Below are 25,954 nucleotides of genomic sequence, written 5' to 3'. Positions count from 1 at the left end.
TTTAAAAAATAACATAAGTTTTTTGAATTAGAACATACGTTTCAACTTGGTTGGTTTGTATTAAATTATTGCACTGATACATTACAATATGTTCAGTGGCGGAACTAAAAAAATAGGGCCACCCCGCAAAAAATTCTTTTGGGCCCCCATATGTCGGAGGCGTAGCGACCCTTCCCGTCGACCGGGGACAAACATTCGATTTGCACCCCCCCTCCTCAAACTTTCGATTTGCACCCCCCCCCCCTCAAACTTTCCATTTGCACCCCCCCCCCTTGCTACACCTCTACCAAATATATATATAAATTAAGGTCGGTCGGATGTGGGCCCCTAAACTGCCCCGGGTCCCCCCGCACTGCGGGGTCTGGCGGCACTGTAGTTCCGCCCCTGAATATGTTCTCTACTAGTCTAAAACTTTTGAATATTTTTTGGAGGCACTAGCGTAGATGGTTCAGCCGACCAACTGGAGAAGCGAACGTACAGGAGAAATGTGGGTGACCTTAACGACGTCCTGTCCACCGCCACAGGGCGCAGCGCCCTCTTTGACTACATGGGCTACGGGTGCTGGTGCGGTGTAGGGGGGTCGGGCAGCCCTGTTGACGCCACGGACAGGTAATGGTTAATACAATTAATAAAGCAGGACATTAACATTTTATCAAAGACCAATAACATACGACTGTAATTCTATGAGTTAGTCTAAATAAGCTATTTTGTGGTCAGCACTACGCCTAATAGCCTTGATTTTCATGACGTAAGTCGGGTACCAATCAAAGCTGAATTAACTCAGGTACTCGATTCGAACTCGAGATTCGAACGTGATTCGAACTGGAGAATTTCGAGTAAACAGTCGTACGTTGAACCACCCGACCACGCCTTCCCCTTAGACAGATGTAGTATGATTATAGCAAACATTATTTAGTGTATTGAACATCTTTTGCAAAATGTGGTATATTCAAAGTTTCGGTTTTCTACTAATTAGTTTCAAATTCATTAACTTCATTAACTAATGAGGCCATAAATCGCCGCCGTCTTTCCCCAGCTGTTGCAAGACACACGACCAGTGCTACGACACGCTCATTGCATCCGGCTGTGTACCGTACTTCACCGGCTACGATTACACGTGCAAGGACCGAAAGTGTACCTGTGGTGAGTACATATGAGACTGTTGTGATGTGAGGTAAGGACAGGGTCGACAATAAACCAACACGAAGTCCGTATACAATTAACTTATTTATTGCTTGAAAGTACGAACGAAACCTAGGCTGCCTATAAGAGAATGGACCCCCAAACTTTCCTAACCCCACCTTTTATACCCTACCTAACCTCTAAATTTCCTGTGCTATATGTCACTTCCCTCCCAATCGTTCCTATTCTACAGAATTGTGTGTACTGTTTATTTACATTCTTTAATCTGCATATAAATAAAATAGACTATAGCTTGAAGGGTAATGAGAACATGTAAACAAAAAAGACGCTACTGTAAATCTACGCGAATACTTAAACATTACAACAGAGAGTATTTAAAGCCTGAACAAGTACTGTCCATTGAACTCTCTAGTACGCTACATCTCTGTGAAACTCCCCGGGGAGGGGCTTATAGAGTTATGGGGCGAACATTTCACGAACATGAACCCACACATTTAATACATTCGAGATATTTGGGTTTATTACTTTGATGGTGGTTATATATAGAATCTATATAAGGAATATATTCATTGCAATGTTGTGCTAATGCAACACCGGATCTTTTTTAACCTTCATCCCTCTTGATTTGTTTGACTGGTTCAGAGATTAATTGTTCGCGCAGTAGTAACCAATGTAAAATTTAAAAAAACAACCAATGATTGAACTATTTACATAAATTAAGAATTAACTAAGAAATAAACTAATCAATTTTAAATAAATAATTGAAATCTATACGTAAATTAAGGATTAACTAAGAAATAAAAATAATTAATTTAAAAAATAATGATTGAGCTGTTTACATAAACTAAGCATTAACTAATAAATAAAACTAATGAAATTTTTTTAATAACTGAAATCTATACATAAATTAAGGATTAACTAAGAAATAAAATTAATGATTTACTAAAAAATAAAATTCAGATGCAAAATTACGCTACGATTAAGGGGAGATAAGGCTCATTAATATGACATGGGACTGGATTATTTCCCTTGAGAAATCAAGGCAAAAGGCTTGGGCAAGAAGTTGATGAGAGTCTGATCCATCCGGCTCCCTCCCTCTCTCCACACAGCTAATGGAGAGACATAAAACATGGCATATGAGTCACGATAGAAATTATTACTATAAGAAAACATTTAAACGTTTAACATGTAACTAAGCTACACACAGCACACAGAATTTTTAATCTCTCGCTTCTAATCGCCAAAATGTCATTCAATATCCAAGTTAAAATTACTATCTGAAATGTCTTCTACTTTTTATAACTGATCAGTGGCGTAGCGAGAGGGGGGGGGGGGGGGAGGGGCGGGGGGTTGCGAACGCACCGGGTGACACCATTTAGGGGGGGGGGGTAAGCAAGGCTAAAAATAACAAAATATATAGAGAAAAATGATAATTCCACTTAATAAAGGGATTAATTCGAGTGTTAAAAAGTCTTTTTAGAGAAAATTTTGACAAATCCCGATAATGGTGGGGGGGGGGGGGGGGGGTGAAAATGGAAAATTGAAAGTTTGTCCCCGGGCGCGGGGAAGGGCGCTACGCCTCTGGGGGTGACACCATTAAGTGCCGCACCGGGTGACACCCGACCTCGCTACGCCACTGTAACTGATACAATTGTATTCATTATTCGCCAACATGTTTTTGAATCTCCACGTTTAAATTAAATTTATAATTTATTTTTCTACTTTTTCTACATTGTTATTCGCCAAAAGTGTCTTTCAATCTACACGTTTAAATACATATCTGAAATAACATTCAATATATCGAAAACTTGGAATACACAGATAAGAAATCCCGCTACTTCGATATAGTTGTTGTTTTAAGTTTAGATTCAATTTTCGATCACGAGATTATGTTGCGGACTGCTTAGAGATTGTACTTTTTCCTTTCAAAATTTAAACACTAAGTCGACAAGGGAGATCACTCTCCAAACATTGATTAAAATCCGCCAATGGAGATTACACCATAGTGTTCTGAAAACGTTTTATCATAAAGTAGGAATTGTTACAAGATTAATATACTACACACTAGTTGCATGAAATGTTTTAACTTTGTTTATGAGCTTTTCTGTATACACATATATGTTGCATGGCTATTTATGGACAACAAACATTTTTGTTTCAAATATTGTATACACATTATTAGTTTCATGACACTATAATTGGGAATTCGTAGCCGGTTTCATATTTAGTTGTTTTATAATAACATTTAATAATAATATAATAATAATAATTTAATTAAAAAAAAAATAATAATAACATTTAATAAACCGGGAGTGATCTCCCCTAAACTTTCTCGAATATTCTTATATGAAACAACAGGCGATGGCAACTCGGGATATGGACATGACTTTTAATCTCGATTTTTTTGTGTGTGCACGATTACAAGACTTTCTCTACTTTTCGTATATACGAGAAAGTAAAAATAAAAATGTAATTAGACGTTTTGTATTAGATATATGTAATTAAACCAAGTTAAATGCATGAGAGTAGGCTACATGTAAGAAAGAATTATTACCATTGTAAATCTGTATAAGTCATCACAAGCTGATAATGAAAACTGTAATACTAAAGCGAACATGCAAGGCAAACTGACGCTGTAAATTACATGTCTGAGGCGGAAAAAAAAGAGAAAAAAAAATAAAACAAACAAAAGTATTAAAAAACAAAAAAAAAAACCAACAAATAACTATTGACATATTTGTATTTTCAGGTTATAAAAATATATTTAGACGTTTTGTATTAGATCTATGTATAAGTAACTCATCTTAAATGAATGAAAGTACCTGTCAGAAAGAAGTATTACTATTGTAAATCTGTATTAGTCCTCACAAGCCGATGATGAAAACTGTAATACTAAAGCGAACATGCAAAGCAAACTGACGCTGTAAATGACATGTCTGAGGCGGAGAAAAAAAGAAATTTGTAATGAAAATAAATGTATTTTTAAAAAAAAAAGCTATAACAATTTACATATATGCATTTTCAGGTTTAAAAATAAAAATGTAATTCGACGTTTTGTATTAGATTTATGTACAAGTAAACAAAGTTAAATGAATGAAAGTACATGTCCGAAAGAAGTACCACTATTGTAAATCTGTATCAGTTCTCACAAGTCGATGCTGTCTGTTTATCAGCAGCTCCTATTGAATTTTCAAATATTGTATACACATTAAATATGTCAACATTGCTATAGAATAGGCGTCTTTCAGAAACTGTATACATAACTGTGTACATGAAGTGTGTAAACATTAATCATGAACGTGTCTATTTCAGATTCGTCAACACAGTCAACTGTATACATAACTATGTACATGAAGTGTGTAAACATTAATCATAAACGTGTCTATTTCAGATTCGTCAACACAGTCAACTGTATACATAACTGTGTACATGAAGTGTGTAAACATTAATCATGAACGTGTCTATTTCAGATTCGTCAACACAGTCAACTGTATACATAACTGTGTACATGAAGTGTGTAAACATGAATCATGAACGTGTCTATTTCAGATTCGTCAACACAGTCAACTGTATACATAACTGTGTACATGAAGTGTGTAAACATTAATCATGAACGTGTCTATTTCACTTCAGATTCGTCAACTCAGTCCTGCGCAGACAAAACATGCAAGTGTGACGTCGATTTGGCCAACTGCGCAGCTAAAAGCCCATTTGACGATTCCAAGAAACATTACGACAAATCCAATTGTTGATTTGTAATCTGCAACATGTTGATGACGCATGTAGTACGTAAAGTTATAAGACAAATAAAACCAAGTATTTAGTTTAATCTCTAATTCGTTGATTTTCCTAGCATTTTATTTTATTTGTCGTTTTGGAATTGAATCATTTATTTCCATTAAAATTTATGTTCAAAACTAAAATTCGACCGTGTTAAAGATTGTTTTCTGAGCTTCGTGGTTCTTTGACTTTGGAATTAATTTGTTGGCGAAAGTTTTACAATTCAAATGTTACACTATTGGCATCAAACGCCGAATTGAATCACGATTTCTTAACGGGTATGTTATTACGATTATTTGCTGACCTTGTAGACATTCAATAATTTCTAGTACATCCCCTTATCTTAAAACATTTGCCTCTTTCCAGCGAGGGGGGGGGGGGCGGACCGCACCGGGTGACACCGTTTAGGGGGGGGGGGGTGACACCAAGGCAAAAAATAGTAAAATATATAGAGAAAAATTTGAGGGGGGAGTGAAAATCGAAAGTTCGAAGGGGGGGGGGTGCAAATCGAAAGTTGGAGGGGGGGGTGCAAATCGAAAATTGAAAAATTGAAAGTTTGTCCCCGGGAAGAGTCGCTACGCCTCTAGGGGGGGGGGGGGGGTGACACCATTAAGTGCCGCACCGGATGACACCCGACCTCGCTACGCCACTGCCTCCTTCACAAATCCACACAGACCACATTTAATCAGAGTTTTGTTCGCCGTCATGAATTTATTGACACATTAAAAAAAAACAATTTATGAAACCTCAAGAAAACTTTATAAATGTTTGGTATCTTCTAGTTTTTTTTTTTCCTTGGTGTTTTTTGTCAGCACAGTCCATATCTGCTGATTGATCCTGAAAGGGTTAAAAAAACTCACAAAGTAATATGTAAATCAATAGTGAACTAACAGTAGAAAATATATCTTAGAGCTGCGATTCATTGTGTGCTATAAAAGACTAAACTAATACCCGTGTTAATGTTTTGCTACTCTTTTACAAGCAATATTAACTCCGGGATGTAATTGAAAATCTAGGGATTGGGGGGAGGGGGGGGGGGGGGTTGATACCTGTTACATTAATATTGTAGTATGTTACCGGACCTGTTTACATGTATTTGCATTGAGTTACCGGACCTGTTTACATGTATTTGCATTGAGTTACCGGACCTGTTTACATGTATTTGCATTGAGTTACCGGACCTGTGTATGTATTTTGTAAAGAGTTACAGGAATTGCATACAGCTTGAGTTGAGTTATCGTACCTGTATTCATTATCGTGTGTTGATTTTTAGTCCCTACCCACAAAATGAAAATACGTCTCTAATAAGTTAGATAATTATAGAGCTTAGAGTAAACTTTAACACACCAGCGAATATCTTTTCGGCTACAACTTACTACTTGAAGGATAGCTGTTGTGAAATCAATTACACACTATAACCCATTTAGGTGTTAGTTGAATGAAGCATTGAATAATAAGAATAAATATGACAATTAAAAATTTGGACTATTTATAGATTTTAGTCCGACGATTGCATTTTTTTTTCTGAATTTCTAATCAAACTTTTAGACGTTAGAACTTTGATGCTGAATATGTTTTAGATTCCAGCCCCAAATAATTCTAGATGAGGCCAGAAATAATGTAATTGTGATCTAGAATTCGCTAATGACGGTGGTGGCTACGATGCGTGGTGTTTTCTATGCAGAGGCGTAGCGACCCTTCCCGGTACCCGGGGACAAACTTTCAATTTGCACCCAACCCTCAACTTTTCGATTTAAACCCTCCTCTCTCAAACTTTCGATTTGCAACCCCCCCCCCCTTTCAAACTGCAAAAATGCAGCTGAATTGACATTTTAATTTGTTTTTACAACCCATTTTGGCGCCCCTAAGGTCGGCGCCCGGGAACATATGTCCCCCCCCTCCCCCCCCCCCCCCCCCCCCCCCCCCACATCGCTACGCCTCTGTTTCTATGGTCTCCAGTAAAAGGTACACTAACCTCCACAGAAAATTAGGACATAGAGAGTTAGTGCTAACCTTAGTGCGACATAAGTTCGTAACATTGAAAATTAAAAGAAAATACATCGGTTAACTTGTTAAATTTCATAAAAGTGTATTTTAAATGATTGTATGGAGTCTTAGTACTACTATTGTACTAAGAGTACTATAACATACTATAACATAAAGGTCTATGTTTTATTGATGTTGTACCAGAATCCCAATAAAATATAAGTTTATGCATTCGTGTTATCCTTATGTCCCTATAAAATGTATGTTTATGTATTCGTGTTATAGTAATGTCCCTATAAAATATACGTTTATCCATTAGGTTTATAATAATGTCTCTTTAAAATATAGGATTATGCAGTCTTGTTAAATCGTCCCTATAAAATATAGCTTTAAGGATTACTATTATCCTCATATCCCTATAAAATATAAGTTGTATGTATTTGTTTAATTACAATGTCCCTAGTTCTATGTATTATCTTTGTACTTAGTCCCCCTATTTCGGCCAGGTCGTATTTTTCACGCAAATCATTATCTAACTAAATATGTAATATGTGTGTTCTGTGATGTTCTGACAAGTGTTAAACTTAATGTTAATGTTCTTATATAGAACGTGTTATTACTTATTAATAGGATGTAAATATTTTTAGCGCAATTTCCTTTCTGGAGAATTGCGCTTATTAACCCGTCATTTCTGGATGTATGAATGGATGGATGTGTGTCCGCAGCTTTAAGTCGTATCTCCTCCTCAACGAAGCAATATCGAGGACTAGTTCCAAAAGCAATTATGTTAAGCAAGTTACGAGGATGAACATAGGCCAAAAAAATTCCGGGTTTCTTTCGTGGATTTCCCGGAAAAGCCAAAAAAACTCGAAAAAATGCAGTTTTTGGCCCATATCTCGGCAACCAGACCACCTTGAAACATGTACCAATCGATTCCTGCCATAATTTAAAACAATATTGCCGAAGAAATTTTCAAAAATATCCTTTCGTTCGGTCACAAAATTTTTTTTTAATTAATTAAAATTTGGACCGAATTAGTAGGCATGTTTATCCAACAACACCACACGCGTCATCACGTTCAATAGCTGCGCCATCACGTTCAATGGCTGCGTCATCACGTTCAGTAGCTAGGCGCGCAATGGTTTTTAGTCATGTAACTCTATTGTAAATAAAACATGTAAAATACTGAAAAAAAAAATTAATAAAAAACGTTTTAATAACTAACCAATGGTTTTACTAACCCTGCTCTTGATTTACGCTACGACCGAGCTATTTTTAGATAACATAAGGAAATTGCGCTAAAATTGTCACTAGACTTTTTAATTACCTTGTTTTTTCAAACCAGACCAAAGCTCATGAACACTAAAGGACAACGTTTATCTCAAGATAGATATTGTTTAATTCTTGTAGGATAATTTTGACACACCCGTTATCGTGTAATTGATGATGTGGCGAGCTTTCGTACTTTGTAAATTTTAACTGATTGGCAAAATGTTTAGAGTTTTCTAATGTCTTTGGAGGTTAGGGGAGTTGATTATCGTTAAGGTTAGTTAAATGTGGGTGGGGTTTATTTTAATGTCGTTGGGTAAGTAATGTGGATGAGTCAATTTTAATGTGGACGGGGTTAGTTTAATTGTGGGTGGGGTTAGTTTAATTGTGGGTGCGGTTAGTTTAATATGGGCGGGGTTATTTTTAATGTGATCGGGTTAGTTTAATGTTGGAGGGGTTATTTGAATGAGGACGATGATAGTTAAATGTTAGGTAAATGTAGGTGGAGTTAGCTTAATGTGGGCGGGGTTATTTTTTAATGTGGGCGGGATTAGTTTACTGTGGGCGGGATTAGATTAATGTGGCAGCGGTTATTTGAACGAGTTTACAAGTTTAGTCAAATGTTAGGTTAATGTGGGCGGGGTTAGTTTAAAGTGGAAAGGGTTAGTTTATTGTGGGTGAGGCTAGTGTAATGTGCGTTGAGGCTATTAGTCACACAGTCAAATCTGTTTAGCTAAATAATAAAAAAGTGTCTTCATTAAAGATACAGCAGGTATTGCGATTTAAAATATCAAAACATAACACTTTTCAGTAGAATTTTCCAAAAAACATGAGGTACGTTTTGGACATTTAAATTGACATTTTAATACAGCAAAACAGATCAATATAGACCTTTCACAATTCTCTCTACATACCTCCATTCACCTGATTGTTTTAAAATGTTTAATGCCATTTTGCTGCTAACCCTTAATGTGATACATTTACAAATTTATAATCTTTATAATATAAAACACACTGTTTTTTTTTACTAAAGCCTACACCAATGTAACATATCATCTACACTGATATCATAAAACAAGTTTATCTACCAGCAAAGTTCAACCAATGTGTATTAGGCTAGGGTAACCTAATCAGCAGTTGTTGATCGACCATTAAAGTAGATACGAGATATCGTGTAATCATGTGACCAGCGTAGTCGGTGAGGGTATAGTTCACTTTACATCTCACGTTATCACAAACAGGTACAGGAGGTGTGTACAATGTATACTGTAATTTCTATATACTTGAATAGTCTCATTGTACTTTGTTTTTTCTTGGGTTACTTATGTTTGGTTAATATTCAACATATCTACTAAAAGATTTACAATTTGCATGAAAATTTGTTTTAGTGAAATATTATTAACAAATATATCATTGTCATTTTATTTTATATTCGTTTGGTTATTTAATACGTTTATAACAGTATGCTAATCAGATGAATATAAACATTACAGAAAGAAGCTGTGCGATTATCTTGTTAAGAAGATACCAAGGTTAATGGCTACCAATGAAAATGTATCATCTACAGTGATAGAAAACAACGATCCGTCAACAGATTTTACAGGCAAGTAACATTACACTAGCCATAGTTTATAGCTTATGTAGTTTTAGTAAAAAAAAATATAACACTACAATAGCATTCCGTGTCGTTTGTCGCTGGGGAGTTCGTGTATATAATCATAACATTACATTAATAGTCTTTGAAGCTTGTAGATGATTTGACGCTCTTCCATAATTATAACAGTACATCCTTCTTCTTTTTTGTCTTTTTCGTTCATAGATTTAATGTAGAAAAAAATTTCCTCCAGCACAATAAAGTATCACGAGTCAACTTGTTATGCACCATATCAACATATGGCCAGTTCAATCCTATTTAAGCCTGATTTTATTTATGGATTTACTTCCATAGACTTTGAAGTTGGCTCTCCTAGATGAGTGGCTGTCCCAAGTTATCGATACTAACCTGCCATGGAATTCGAACTCTGGAAATTTAAGTTTAGAAATGATTGGCGTTACCGGCCCGACCAAGTCGACTCCTATTACAATAACAATTCTAATGATTTTAGCTAGTGTACGTAGTTATAACATATCAATAACATTTCCAATTATTTTTATAGTAGTTTTCTTGCTAAACTAACATTAGAATGATTATCTCTAATGTTTGCGGATCACGGTGGTTGAAAGAAATGCTTTTTAATAATTGTGGTAAAAATGAATGTTATGTAATTTTTCAAAATTGTAATATATGGCTCTTCACAACATATGGCCCAGGCTTTGTGCTTGTATTTTCCAATGCGCAATCATCCAATGGTTTAATTGGATTTCGGAGCCATATTAAAATATACGAGCCGACCCGCGACATATCATACGCCGCTATTTAGTTGTTTTTTTCTACTTTTCAATAATTCATAATTTGTGAGATCGACAGTACCAATGCTGCCACTGAAAATATTTGCTTTAAAACACTATCAGTAGGTCGTTAAGAACGATACTACCCCCACCCTCCTTTCCCCCAACAACCCCTACCCTACACCCCCCCCCCCCCGTAAAAGCAGCCTCCTCTTAGTTGCCTCCCTTAAGTTTAAAATCCTTTCAAACTAAATTATCTGCCCCTAATAGCCGTCACTAAACCCGGCTCTGTGATTGTAAACATTTAGCGTGAACCACAGCTTACCAGACCATGTAGGGGTGGGGTGGTAGGGAATGCGCTTACAGCTTGTTTTCTAGCGTCTCCAAGAAGAGAATTATATATATAGATGAGTGGTTAAGATGATTCTGTTATATGTGTACTTTACGTCTGTGTTATTTGAGGTGTTTTTTATGTGTCTTTCATGTCCAAGTTCTTTAAAATGCTGTTGGCATTTGTGTCTACGTTCAGTATTTTTGAAATGCTTTAGTAACCCGTACGAATCTTTGTTTACCTATGCAGGTACACATGAAGTTCAAGAATGTATTGAAGGTGAAGACGAGGCCCAGCTGGAAGTTTACAATAACAACTGTCCGAAACCTCACGGCGGTTACATCCCCGTCAACAACCTCACCCTTGAACATTTTCCGGTCGGTTACCATGACGACGATCTGTTAGAGTTCACCCGTGTGCTCTGCGCACTTACGGTCAGGATAACCGTCAAGTATATCAGCCCAAACAGACCCGAGTTTTTACCAGGCACTAAAGACCCATACCCGTTTTACAGTTCTAGAGGAAAGAAAATCTTGACGAGAGGAACTGGGGTCGCGTACCCGACGTTTAAATGCGTTGCAGGAACCGAGGGGAGGTCGACGTGCCCGTGTGTGGAGTGTGAGGTGTCCGGGACCCCCCGGGATATCTGGTATCAGGTCGAGATTTCAACTGCCCGGCACGTGATTTACGATGTGAGTGAGGCGAGAAAATCAACGTGCAGATTATGGTTTGACGATGACGCAAGTCTTGATGTCAGCGTCGTTGGTTATAAATTGGTGGAGTTAAACCCCCTAGATGATAACTGTTTCCTGTTTTGCGCCACACATGATTTTAAAATCCACGAAAAGCTCGAAAAGATTGTTTCGCCATTTTTACACCTGCATATGAAACTAAGAGAAAAATACTCCAATGATGATGAAAAGCTAATGATCATAGTCTCCCACCCGCACGGATGTTCTAAGCAGGTCTCGCTCGGTAGGTGGTTGAACAGGAAAAATGTTAACGGCTACACCAGGTACACATACACCAACTGTACCTGCCGAGGTAGCAGCGGAGCGCTGGTCTACAGACTGGGGTGCTGGTGGCCCAGGCACCCCCACAGTGGGGTAAACACTGAAGGCATCAACTACAGCGGCAAAACATGGGATTTGTTGAACACACCACCTGAATAACAAGATACAACCTTGATATATATATATATATATATATATATATATATATATATATATATATATATATATATATATATATACATAATATATATATATATGTGTGTATATATATATATATAATATATATATATATATATATATATATATATATATATATATATATATATATATATATATATATATATATATATATATATATATATATATATATATGTGTGTATATATATATATATATACATATATATATATATATATATATATATATATATATATATATATATATATATATATATATATATATGTATATATATATATATATATATATGTCTGGTTTGACATAATAGTATCTATCTGGTACTTCCCATTTTTAAAAAAAAGCTTAAAATATATTTACTCTTGTATTTTTTCTGTGCAATTATATTAATTATTCTTAATTTTAGTTATACAAAATGTATTTTCTTTGTCTTATAAACGGATGGTACAATAAATCAAATGACAAAAATAATACTTAAAGTTGCAATGTTGGAATGTTATTTCACTTGGTGTTTATGTGAGTGTGTGGGTGGTTGTGGGGTACACACATGAAGGACACTTCATGTAGTGTGTTGGTTGTGTGTCTGTGTGTTTGAGTTTGTGTTAAATTGTTTCTTCTACGTTTTAATAAAAATGTAAATAAAATGTATACTTAAATCTTGATGTATTCGTGTATATGTTCACGTGTATGTATGTTTGTGTTGCACCTCATGATCCTAACATTTCGACTAGAAGACTTGTTGTGTTCTGTACAGTGGTTGTCAGATATCTCTCATGCAACGTCAGCAACACATCGACACACATCCACCGCCTTTCATCAAACTTTATATCTCTGAAATCACAGTAAGAAGGCCTATGTCAAATATGCCGCAAATATCGCAGTAGTTAGCACTTCAAGTTTTCTATTACTGGTATCGATTAAAAAAGTAATTTTAAAACCATAGAATTCTGTATTGTTGATATTGTGTTGATATTATACTGTGTTGATATTATACAATATTAGTTTATCTAGTTAAATCAAATCAGCGACAGATAAACTTGTTTTGAATCGCGGATTATGTTAGTGCTCGAAAATAAGTAACATCAAGTTTTTTTCAGACATTTATCTGCATGGAATGGATGGGGGGGGGGAGAGTGGTGGGGGGAAGAAGCACTTAAAATTTTTGGATGCTTGAAATAAACTTAGATTAAGAAGATGCAATATTATCATTTTCTTTCTCGTATACGGAGTAGATGTATCAGTGGCGTAGGAAGGGGGGGGAGGGGTGTTAGGGTGGGCTACACCTCTTATGGACCCCTCTGTAAATTTGTTTTTTACTGTCATAATACCGCTGTTACTTACTTTTAGGCGCGACACTTGGTTTTCTATAACTGAGTTATTTAAGTGTAAAAAGGTAAGGAAGTATAAGAGTGTTAGGGGGGGGGGGTAGGTTTGTTAGGAAGTTGGAGGTGTTAGGGAAAGGGGGGGGTTGTTGGCAAACGGCGGCCTTGTAGACAGGTAGCCTCAACAGGATATGAGGTGTTGCTGTGCCCTGGACAACAAAGCTGTTCCCAGCTGTTTATCTTATCGCCAACAACTGCTGTATCCCCAGACAACAAAGCTGTTCCCAGCTGTTTATCTTATCGCCAACAACTGAACAGCCGCTGTACAACAGCAGCTGTAGAGCGACCCACGCCCCTACAATCAATTGATTTGGCTTTGATCTCAGGTGAAGGGAAAAACCTGTTTCCATGTGGTTATCTGGTTGAAAAGTGCGGGGTTTGTGAGTGACCGGGGGGGGGGTGTTGGTGTGGATGTGGGGACTTCGTGGTGGGGTTCTTAGTTGGGGGGGGGGGCTTTGTAGTGAGGGAGAAGTAAATATAAACTGACCTGTGTGGACTCCATAATTGTAATGTGTGCGGTCTTAATCTAATTTATGTGGGGAAATAGATGTGTGTGGACTCAAGTTGATGTGTGTTGAGTTGTCGTGTGTGGGGAAATAGATGTGTGTTGACTTGTCGTGTGTGGGGAAATAGATGTGTGTTGACTTGTCGTGTGTGGGGAAATAGATGTGTGTGTGGACTCAAGCTGATGTGTGTTGAGTTGTCGTGTGTGGGGAAATAGATGTGTGTTGACTTGTCGTGTGTGGGGAAATAGATGTGTGTGTGGACTCAAGCTGATGTGTTTTTTAGTTGTCGTGTGTGGGGAAATAGATGTGTCTTGAGTTGTCGTGTGTTGGGAAATAGATGTGTGTGTGGACTCAAGCTGATGTGTGTTGAGTTGTCGTGTGTGGGGAAATAGATGTGTGTTGAGTTGTCGTGTGTGGGGAAATAGATGTGTGTTGACTTGTCGTGTGTGGGGAAATAGATGTGTGTTGACTTGTCGTGTGTGGGGAAATAGATGTGTGTGTGGACTCAAGCTGATGTGTGTTGAGTTGTCGTGTGTGGGAAAATAGATGTGTGTTGAGTTGTCGTGTGTGGGGAAATAGATGTGTGTTGGGTTGTCGTGTGTGGGGAAATAGATGTGTGTGTGGACTCAAGCTGATGTGTGTTGAGTTGTCGTGTGTGGGGAAATAGATGTGTGTTGAGTTGTCGTGTGTGGGGAAATAGATGTGTGTTGAGTTGTCGTGTGTGGGGAAATAGATGTGTGTTGGGTTGTCGTGTGTGGGGAAATAGATGTGTGTGTGGACTCAAGCTGATGTGTGTTGAGAGTTGATTTGTAAGGGGAGCAGTGCCGGCGCCAGGTAATTTAGCGCCCTAGGCAAAACGTATCAGAACGCCCCCCCCCCCCCCACCGCAATATATATATATATATATATATATATATATATATATATATATATATATATATATTGCAAGTGGCTTTCGGGCATTTGTCCCATTCGGGCAAGTGTCCATTCGGGAAATCGGCCTTCGTGCAAACGGCATTCGGGCAAGTGGCTTTCGGGAAAAAATCGGCTATCCACCGAAATAAATCGCTACGCAAAGTAATTAATTTTTGGGTACTTTTTAATAATGGCGATTACACATTTTTGCGCTCCCCTATGGATAGCGCTCTAGGAGACCGCCTAGTTCGCCTTATAGGTAGCGCCGGCCCTGTTGGAGAGTTGATCTCTGTGGGGAGTTTATTTTGACATATGACTAATTAGAGTTTATTTATATATGACGTCCACACATTGGTTGAAATTTCAAAAACACCGACTTCCGTGGATGTGTACAATCCAGACCGTTTTAGAAATCGTCTCCTGTGTACGCTTAAGATGCTGCTAATTTTTAAAAAAAAAAACCAATGTTTGTAAGTGACTCTCAAGACATACGTATCAGCTCTTCACATCTGTCACCGTCCTATATAGTGAAGGCGTTGGCGTGTCGCGCATCACAGCAAGGAAGTAAATCTTTTAATGTGTGCATGAGTAGAAACCCACGACACTTTGGCGTTCTAAAATAGAATATTCTGGACAATCATCGGATCAAACCGGATGACGTGAAATGTTCTGTTTTGAGTGTTGACGTCTGTATGTGCCTAGAGATTAATCTTTAACACTTTAGTAGTAATAGCTTTGTTTCAGTTGAAAAGACGCATAGAAATTGTGTATATTTTGTTTTACGTTTTTGGTTGTTCAATCTTCAATAATAAAAAATAGGAAATGTGTTATACCTTTAGTTAAACCAAGTTAAATATTTATAGCTTGAGCTACGTTTTCGTGAACTGTCATTTTTTTTCTACCAGGTATGAAATAATTTTTGTTTATCCTTGTAGATAATACAAGATTTACGCAGTTATAATGTGTGTGTCTCCCCTCCCCCCCCCCTTTCACCGCCGTCAAATACCACATACATTAATGTTTTAAATATGAAATTATTCTTAATAATACACATTCACGATATAAAGTAAGCTAACTATGCTATGATAATATTGAATTTAGCTGACATGTGAAGTACACATCGATGGTATAATTTAAACCACCTTTTAGCGAAAAAGTAATTTTAATTTTATAGTTAATATTTTTATTTAACAAATAAATTTTAGTTAGTTTGGTATATCAACATTTGTTTATATTTCAATTTTAATTTTTTTCTGCTTTAATTTTAATTAATTAATTAAATAACTTTACCCAGTAGATGGGAAATTTCTTCCCGACCTACAGCATCCATGACATCATTGGCGCAGTCTTCAACACAACAGACTCTTGTGACCAATCTCATCTATTTGCCGGTACTTATTTTTGTTTTATACGTCATTCATTTCTTTTGTAATTACTTTTGTACTTCGTTAAATCCATTGATGACAATTCTTTTAAATGCAAATGTTACTTTAAAAAACATTTGAAGCAATGATAGTATTTATGGTAAGGCGTAGTCGGGTGGTAGAAAGAATGAATGCAAAAATCGGACTCAGTTCCGTAGTACGTCCTTGAGTCCACTCAGCAATTATGAGTACCTAACTCAAATTGGGGAAAGTAGAGGTGACAGGACATAATTCTGACCAAATCATCCTTTAATATGACAAAATCACTTAATAAACATGAATTTTATTTCAAGTGTTCATGGATGTTATGGTTTGAAAGGTAATTGTCTTTATGGTATTTACCCTTATAGGTACACACGAAGTACAAGAATGCCTTGAATGTCATTGTGAAGCAGATCTACACACACAACTAGCAAGCTGTCTGAAGAACCCTGGTCACCTTGGGTTTGTGCCCATCAAGGCATTAACCACTGATGCCCTACCGGCCAGTTCTCACCCAGAAGTCTATGACCTAATCAAAGCTCTTGGCGACATTACGGTCAGAATAGCCGTTCCGTTCACCAGTCTAGACAGACCAGAGTTTTTACCCGGCACTAAAGATCCATATCCTAGCTACAACACCAGGGGACAGAACTCACTGAGAACAGGGACCGGAAGGGTGTGGCGTTTGAATAAGTTCACAGAAGGAATGGACGATTATAGAACTTGTCCATGTCCTGAATGTGAACATTCAGATACTCCCAGCAAAGAGTGGTGGAATGTCGTAATAGCGACGTCTACTCATGTAGTTTTTGATCCCAGCGAGGCGTTAAAATGCAGGTGTAGATTATGGTTTGATGAGGACACAAGTCCAGTGGTCAATGTTTACGGGTGGGGTGAGGGTTTTTTTGACATTGACAGTGACTGGTGTTTGGTGTTTTGCGCGACCCATGACTTGTTCATTGGGGACAAGATGCAAAAAATGGTGGAGCGGTTTGATGGGCTGTGTGTTGACGTCATGGACACATGCAGGGGAGATAAAGATGTGGACAAGCTGACCATTATAGTCTCCCATCCTCATGGCTGTGCTAAGCAGGTGTCTATAGGTCATTGGGTAGACAGAAATGACGAAGATAGCAGGTGGACCAGGTACACGTACACAACGAGTACCTGTCCAGGTAGCAGTGGGGCTCTAGTCTACAGGTTGGGCTGTAACTGGTTGTCTAACCATCGGCACTGTGGCTACAACTCGAAAGGGTTAAACTACAGTGGGGTTAATGTAGACTGAGACACAATTGTTGGTTAAACTACAGTGGGGGACTGAGACACAATTGAGGGTTAAACTACAGTGGGGTTAACGTGGACTGAGACACGATTGTTGGTAAAACTACAGTGGGGGACTGAGACACAATTGAGGGTTAAACTACAGTGGGGGACTGAGACACAATTGTTGGTTAAACTACAGTGGGGGACTGAGACACAATTGTTGGTTAAACTACAGTGGGGGACTGAGACACAATTGTTGGTTAAACTACAGTGGGGGACTGAGACACAATTGTTGGTTAAACTACAGTGGGGGACTGAGGCACAATTGTTGGTTAAACTACAGTGGGGGACTGAGACACAATTGTTGGTTAAACTACAGTGGGGGACTGAGACACAATTGTTGGTTAAACTACAGTGGGGGACTGAGGCACAATTGTTGGTTAAACTACAGTGGGGGACTGAGACACAATTGTGGGTTAAACTACAGTGGGGTGATTGTGGACTGAGGCAACAAACAAACTACATACAAAACGAATCTCATGTTTTTACACTATCGCATTTTAATTATTTTTAAAAGCCTCCTTTCTCTGTTTCTGAATATAATATCATTTTTCAAGTTTCTAGCTTATATTTCTTTCTATACTTATTATTTATTATTTACTTGAAGCTTAGGTGTTTTAATTATTTAAAAAAATATTTTACAAACTATTTATGTCGCTTGTGTGTAATACAATATGTTAGTGTTACATATGTGCTGCTCGTCGTATGTGAGGTATTTAAAACAGTGTAAAGTTGTTGTATTTATTAAAGTATAATGCGTGTGTTTTGTTGCTTTTATTATACAAGTGTAAATAAGCTCACAGTGACATTTATTTGAACTGAAAATGATGTTTTTAATGTACCAGCACAAATAAACAAATGAAAATAAAATTATTTATTTAATGCCAATATTTTCCACCATCAATAGCGATTGTTTTGAAAGTTGGTTTCACAATAAAAAAATATACCAATGTGTACGCTGAAGGAATATCCAAAACCAATGTGAAGCATACATAATGGACATGCTAACGCCACCCGTGCGTGGTGTGGTCTCTCTGCTAGCTGTTTATAATTGACAGACCTCCATCTCATCCAGAGTTTCTGCCAGGTATCTCTCCGGGGGGGGGGGGGGGCTCTGCCTCCCCCCCCCCCCCCCCGAGAAAAGCCTACCGTCCCCCCCCCCCGAAAGAAATGAAATTTATAAAGAAAATGTATACTTTTTATAGTGTCCGCCCCCCCTCCCGAAGAAAGTCTACCGCCACCCCCCCCCCCCAAACAAAATTCTCAAGTGCCCCCACCCGGAGAAAAAAGTCTTGAAGAAACACTGATCTCATCGTTTATAAATTCAAGGTTAATCAGTTAATTAAGATATTATTTTAAAAAATCTTAATTGAGAATACTGCAGTGTTAAACATAAAAGCAGCTTTACTTACTGACAGCTTTTTATCAGTAGCATACGTATACCGTATAGCGTTGGATGGGAGGTGGGGGGGGGTTGACTTGCTACATAGCGTGGTGACACGTAAACAGTTATGTTTACAAACGCCAATCTCATTTTGTAAATGGGTTTATTTATTATGCGAAAACCCATGTACTTTTACATGTACAGTAGTTCAAAGTTTTTTTGTTTTTTTTTTTTATTTACGGTGTGTTATTTTAAATATTTCTATACTTATATATTCTATACTTCACTTTGGAGAAATGAAACAAAATATTATTAAGTCAACATTTACTGAGATCGGTAATTGAATTAACTGGTCTAGTTTTGATTTTTCCTTCACAAAGAACCTTTTTTAAAAACCATGAATAACGGCTTCAAAAAGTACTTCACACGCAAACACTTTTAAAAATGATGAATAATGGCTTCAAAAAGTACTTCACAAACTCTTTTTAAAATCATGAATAATGGCTTCGAAAATGTATTTAAAAGAAAATTTCGTCACACGCCGGCCCGAAATCAGATCTCTCCGATCCCCCTAAGAGTTTTATATCGTCAATAGACAATCGCTTAGCTAACTTTAAAATTTTAACCTTGTATTTTTCATTTCTTTTCCATCAATTGCTATTGTTCCTCTTTTTATCAGTTTCGAAACTAAAATATCATCAAAAGTTAACTCGTCAACATATAATGCAAATTAAGTAGATGAACTAAAAAAATATTTTTACAAATTCGTTTGAACATTTTATTACCAAGTGAAAAAATGAAAATACATCAAAATGTTTGCAAGTATTGTTTCAATGAAAATATAATGTTTTTCACATAAAAGTGCTCCAAAACAGATGTAGGAAGTTAATGAAAATATGATTCGATCGAGGAGCATCAAAGACCTGTCAGGGACATGCAGCAAATATTATCACAGGTAATCCTGGGTAAACCACAGGTGGGAGCGAGCTATATAAAAGTTCTTCATCTACTCTCATACTCTCATTTACCAAAATACATTTTTGTCAATAGGAAAGGTAAATACTTCTTCCATTCAAGAAAATGTTTTTAGTAGCTCAATTGCTTGTAAAGAAGTAAATAATTCAGAAGAAGATCTAATTTTGTTATAACTTATGCGTTTTTTAAAAACCAAAATAGATATTTTAAATGCAAACTATTTTTCCTTTATAAATGCAGCGGCAAAGGAAAATGCTCGTATTTGTTGTATTATTTTTGCTACTGCAGACATTGGGTAAGTAGATAACAATGTGTTTATCTTTTGCTGTTTAACTCTCCCGGCCACGTTCTAATTGATATTGTTTAAAACCGTGTATTTCTAACTTATAAAACAAATAAATCACAATGAGCCCAACTTAGGACTGTAAATATTATAAATACAATAAAGCCATTGGCGATTAAATTATAAATATGAAGAGATAGAGTTGGGTGGACTCAGGGACGGTCTACTGACTTGAACCCGGATTCAAACTCGAGGCTTACGGGTTAGCACTCCAGCTCTCTACCGCTAGACAACTCCGTCCCAAATCGAGCTTCAATAATCTTTTATTTTCTCCTTCTTCGTTCTTAATTCTAGTGTTGGAAGAGATTCCCTCCAACAAAATTAGGTTAACTTGTTATGCGCCATATAACCCGTTGAATATTATTTCAGGTTTTTTTTTTTTTTTTTTTTTTTTTTTTTTTTTTTTTTTTTTTTTTTTTTTTTGGATTTGCTTTCATAACAGTTATCCAACCAAGAACAATATGCAAGGCAGCAGTTGTTTGCTTTTGGAGTTGTCTGTCCTAAATAAGTCGCTGTCCCCAGCTATTGATCCTATTTAACAGCTATAACTGAATTACGTGTTTTGTGTTTACTTCCGATGTTGTTTATAACTTTTGAAAACCGTTCATGTGGCAGTGATTAATGAGCCATCCCAGTCAGTGGCGTAGTGAAGTGGGGTGTCACCCGGTGCGGCAATTAATGGTGTTACCCCACCCCCCAGAGGCATAGAGACCCTTCCCAGGGGACAAACTTTCAAATTTTCGATTTGCACCCCCCTTCAAACTTTCGATTTGCTCCGCCCCGCGAGTTTTTCTCAATATATTTTGCTATTTTTTGCCTTGGTGTCACCCCCCTAAATGGTGTCACCCGGTGCGTTCCGCACCCCCCGCCCCCCCCCCCCTTGCTACGCCCCTGATCCTAGCTATTTTACCCGGGAAATCGAACTTGGGACTTTTGGTTTAGCAACCATGAGCTTAACCGACACACAGAGTTTCTTCCAGGCATCTCTTCGGGGGGGGGGGGCGAAGCCCCCCGAAAAAATTTTACCGCCCCCCCGAACGAAATGAAATTTATATAATTTATATAGAAAATATATACTTTTAACAGTGTCCGCCCCCCCGAAGAAAGTCTACCGCCCCCCCCCCCCCGAAAATTTCAAGTGCCCCCCCCCCGGAGAAAAAAGTCTGGAAGAAACACTGCCGACACAAGTACTCAGACCTATTTTGAACGAATCGATTTCACCTAATCCTGTGTAGCCCCGAAGGGCAAAGACAGCAAATACATTTTTTATACACTGGACTGTTTAGGACGACTCTCTTTAGTTGAGTCCATGTAACTCCATAGCATCTTGCTTCACTTTTAAGAGTAGTTCTCCAGGAATTTGTTAAGCCGAACCGCTATACTCACCACATGTGTGTTTCAGTCCAATGTTGCCAGGCGATGTTTTCTCTTGGCTTGCCTAAGCCAACCCGTTTTGCTGGCATCAATACCGACGTCCTCATTCTAAGTTTCTCAAATGCTTTGGTCTACGTCGTCTTCGCTGTTTTTCAAAATGTTAAAGCAATCCATTATGTGATACTATGCCAACTATTTTATGTATATTTGCGATACAAGTACAAGGCTAGTCTGTTTTCTGACAAACTGGCCTATGTCTAGTAAACCTCGAGTCGAATTGAAATAATAGCTATTTACGTTAGGTCTAACAATAAGCCGTAATCAAATAGCGACACTTCATGAACAAATGCCTTAGACAGATTTTGAAATGGAGGTGGCATTACAAAGTACCAAGCATAGAATTATGGAGAAAAGCAAGGCAGGAGCCAATGACAGTGCAGATAAACTGGAGAAGGTGGCACTGGGTGTGACACACGCTGTGAAAGGCTCACCCAAATGTGACACGCCTAGCGCTTGAGTGGAACCGTCAGGAAAGCGGAAGAGAGGGCGTACAAGACAGACCTGGAGGCGGAGTCTTCTTGAAGAACTGAAGCCAACAGGGATGTCTTGGGGAGATGGCAAAATTAATTGCCGGGGATTGGATAAAATTTAAGGAAATGATCGAGTCAAATAGCGACACACGAAAATAATTTTAAAATTATAATTTATTGACAAAATATTTTAAAAATAATTTTGGACTAGAACATATCATGAATAAAAAAATAAAGCTAGCAATGTAAAATATTGCTTGTGTAAAAATAGGTCCAAGATTTTACTTTTCCTAGTTGATATAACACTCTGATCGCATAACTTAGGGCTCATGCTCTCTTTTGCTGACTTAACAGGCTTGGATTTTTTTTTGGCAAGGTCTTTAAAAAGTTCAAGTGTAATCTACCTCTATTTCTCCAATTTAATTCATGAGATGTCAGTATCAGTTCGATGTTTTATTTGTTTGTTAAATTAATATTTATTTATAAGATATAAATAAGAATATTGAAAATAAAATGTTATGGAGATCTAGGCGTCCATACAGTAGTAAATACTACCGACCACAAGATTTCACTTTTAACACTAAACTTTTAAACATAGCTGTTTTATAATCGAAAGAAGTCACCGAGGGCTGTTTGTATCATTTCTTAACACCCTGAATAGAAGGCGTTCCTGTTAAATTCCAAATTCTGAAAAGTAAAGCAGGTCTAGACCTGCTATCAGATATTTGAAACTCTGGCCATAAATTTAGTTAACAATCATGCATATTTTAAACTTTATGAAAATATTTAGTGGTTGTATAAATTTAAAGTTGTTTTAATTAAACTGTACTATATGTTTCTTGAACTCGGCATTTGAATTAATGATGTGGGCAGCATTATGCCAAGCCGTTTTTCATTTCCCTAACGTTAGTTAGGTACCCATTAGACCTGAGTGGACTCAGGGACGTTACATTGACTTGAACTGGGGATTCGAACTCGAGACTTTTGTTTAGCAGTCTAGCAACTAGCACTCTACCTTCAGACCACGCCAGCCCCTAAACTTTGTTGTAACTTAATGTTAAGTCTGAAACTGTAAACGGTTTACTAACCATCACAAGTTTATTCACATGAGCCTGGTGTTCAGACGGCGCACAAAGAGTGTCTAGGGGCAAGAGAGGGCTGTTTGCTCTAAACGACATCCTGTCCACAGTGACAGGCAGAAGTGCCCTGTTGGACTACAACGGCTACGGCTGTTACTGTGGGTTTGGGGGGTCCGGAACTCCTCTCGATGATACGGACAGGTGAGTACAAAGTTTTCTTTAAATGTGTGCCGCGTGTGTCTTGTACCATTTGTTTGGATTGTGCAAGCAGGATAACACAACCGCATTGATAACGTATGCAAATGATAGAGTTTTCTCCCCGTAAGTGTGACAATGTAGCCAAATAAGAGTTTTCACCCTATGAGTTCATTTTTTTCACACATGAAAATCATTTTATTCTCATTGTATGCCATGCAAATGTCATAAAGTTCTCTACTTACAGGTGTTGCCAAGTTCACGACGAGTGCTATGGCAGAATTGAGAGTTGTAGCCCCTACACAGTCTTCTACGACTACGTCTGCTGGAGCAAAAACTGTTTCTGTGGTTTGTAGACATCTGACTGCTATAGGCTATGGATACAATGGGTTGCTATAGACGCTCATTTTATTGAGCCAGACGCGTTGTCCGGCTCCCCCGTAGAGTAAATGCAACAGGCGCAGCCGCGATTTTCGTGACCCTCAACGTCCCGAGCTCCGCTGTGAGCACTACGGCGCCTACGTCCGTTTTAAAGACTGCGATAGGCTATTGCTACTCTGGGTTGCATAGTCGCTGACTTAATTGAGCCAGCAGCATGCTCCGGTGCCCCCGCAGGATGCTATCTGGCACCCCGGTTTAAAGAGTGCGATAGGGTATGGGTAAGAAATGGTATTATAGACATTCACTAAATTAAATCAGGCGCGTCCATCGGAGCCCCGTTAGGGTGAGATTTGACGCCTAGGGCTATCCTGTGAGCACTATGGTGTTCTGGGCGGTAGTGTTAAAAGTGAAATCTCGTGGTCGTGGGATATTATCCAAGAAATTTAGCGCAGACATTGTTTACATTTAAATAACTCAGTCAGTGGCGTAGCTACTGTAAAGCTAGCGTAAGCAAGGCATAGGGGCCTAAGGCAAATAGGGGCCCTTTTTCGAAAGTTTGAGGGGGGGGGGGGGTGAAAATAGAAAATCTGAGGGGGGGGGGGGGTGTAAATCGAAAGTTTGTCCCCGGTCGCCGGGAAGGGTCGCTACGCCTCTGAGGGGCCCACTAACACTTTTTGCATAGGGGTCCAAAAATCCTAGCTACGCCACTAAACTCAGTGTTATAGAACAAAGTCTCACGTCTAAGAATATAGGATTGGTAACGCAACAATTAATAGTATTTAAAACTAACTTAAAGATTTTTGGCACTATAAAGGGAGATAACTAGTTAACAGCTATAACTGAATTACGTGTTCTTGTTGTTTATAAATTTTAAAGCCGTACATTTGGCAGTGATTAAGGAGACATCCCAAATCCCAATCAAGATTTTTAAAGCAATTTATACTGCCCCCACATCCCAGTCCTCACACTTTGTCATACAAAGCAAGTACTCCTTAAAATATGACGTATCTTCTAAACCTTCAACTCCCACTGTTCGGGAAATTTAGTCCGACCTTCCCCCCCCTCCCCGAAAGTTTCAATCGCCCCCACCCTACCTCCACCGAAAAAAAAGAAAGAATATGAAATAACAATGGTATCGATTTCGTAAGTGTTAACATAAGCTTGTGTTACATTTTACACACAAAAAAAATCTTTTAAAACTGGAATTTATCGAAGAAAATACCGTTTCTTACATTATTTTACAAAATAAAAGAATGAATCGTCACACTTTATGAACAGACCCCGCCCCCTTCCACTCTATATCATCACACATCGTCACAATTTAGCCCCTACCCCAACCCCCAACGCCAGAGGCGTAGCGAGGGGGGGGGGTGCGGACCGCACCGGGTGATACCATTTAGGGGGGTGACACCAAGGCAAAAAATAGCAAAATATATAGAGAAAAACTTGAGGGGGGGTGCAAATCGAAAGCTCGAGGGGGGGGGGGGGTGCTAATAGAAAGTATGATGGGGAGGCGCAAATCGAAAATTTGAAAGTTTGTCCCCGGGAAGGGTCACTACGCCTCTGGGGGTATCACCATCAACTGTCGCACATGGTGACACCCGACCTCGCTACGCCACTGCTCAACGGTAATGTTAAGTAATGGTTTGTGAATTCCTGTTAAAAAAAAATCACGTGCCAATTCATCTGACTTGTACCTGTGTTTCTCTCATTGTTCTGTTCCAGGGTTTTTCAACACGTACTGTGGCAATCAAGCCTGCAGGTGTGACCTTGACTTTGCTAACTGCGCGGCTGCCAGTAATTTCATACCGGCGTACAAGAAGTACAATAAAACAAAATGTTAACTTCAATACGTTTTTTGTTTGTTTTGGCAACACTATCGTTCTGCACGTAATTCGCGGAGTTTCAGACAACATATATTGACGTTAAGCACAAATATTTAGCAAGATGTACATGTATACACACACACACACACACACACACACATATATATATATATATATATATATATATATATATATATATATATATATATATATATATATATATATATATATA

At 38.0% G+C, this 25,954-nt stretch overlaps 4 protein-coding genes across 4 annotated transcripts; all 4 read left to right on the top strand.

The window, feature by feature from the left end:
• Positions 1-463: 463 nt before the first annotated feature.
• Positions 464-4,980, top strand: LOC131948994 (phospholipase A2-like). Its single transcript, XM_059310742.1, has 3 exons — positions 464-609; positions 1,037-1,143; positions 4,777-4,980. The coding sequence occupies exons 1-3, from the start codon at positions 548-550 to the stop codon at positions 4,893-4,895; spliced, it is 288 nt and encodes a 95-aa protein (XP_059166725.1). The 5' UTR covers positions 464-547; the 3' UTR covers positions 4,896-4,980.
• A 4,416-nt stretch (positions 4,981-9,396) lies between these two features.
• On the top strand, positions 9,397-12,098 carry LOC131948991 (uncharacterized). Its single transcript, XM_059310740.1, has 3 exons — positions 9,397-9,428; positions 9,672-9,781; positions 11,147-12,098. Exons 2-3 carry the CDS (start codon positions 9,715-9,717, stop codon positions 12,067-12,069), a joined length of 990 nt encoding a protein of 329 aa, XP_059166723.1. The 5' UTR covers positions 9,397-9,428; positions 9,672-9,714; the 3' UTR covers positions 12,070-12,098.
• A 4,098-nt stretch (positions 12,099-16,196) lies between these two features.
• On the top strand, positions 16,197-17,672 carry LOC131948992 (uncharacterized). The gene is made up of 2 exons (XM_059310741.1): positions 16,197-16,297; positions 16,681-17,672. The coding sequence occupies exons 1-2, from the start codon at positions 16,204-16,206 to the stop codon at positions 17,595-17,597; spliced, it is 1,011 nt and encodes a 336-aa protein (XP_059166724.1). The 5' UTR covers positions 16,197-16,203; the 3' UTR covers positions 17,598-17,672.
• A 4,406-nt stretch (positions 17,673-22,078) lies between these two features.
• LOC131948988 (basic phospholipase A2 caudoxin-like) lies at positions 22,079-25,740 on the top strand. Its single transcript, XM_059310737.1, has 4 exons — positions 22,079-22,208; positions 23,365-23,521; positions 23,763-23,863; positions 25,622-25,740. The coding sequence occupies exons 1-4, from the start codon at positions 22,079-22,081 to the stop codon at positions 25,738-25,740; spliced, it is 507 nt and encodes a 168-aa protein (XP_059166720.1).
• The last annotated feature ends 214 nt before the right edge of the window (positions 25,741-25,954 follow it).

Source organism: Physella acuta, unplaced genomic scaffold, assembly GCF_028476545.2.
Source record: "Physella acuta isolate Inbredline_101_S28 unplaced genomic scaffold, ASM2847654v3 ptg000668l, whole genome shotgun sequence".
Taxonomy (NCBI): Eukaryota; Metazoa; Mollusca; class Gastropoda; family Physidae; genus Physella; species Physella acuta.
Note: the sequence above shows the minus strand (reverse complement) of the source record. Positions and strands in the feature narration are given on the sequence as shown.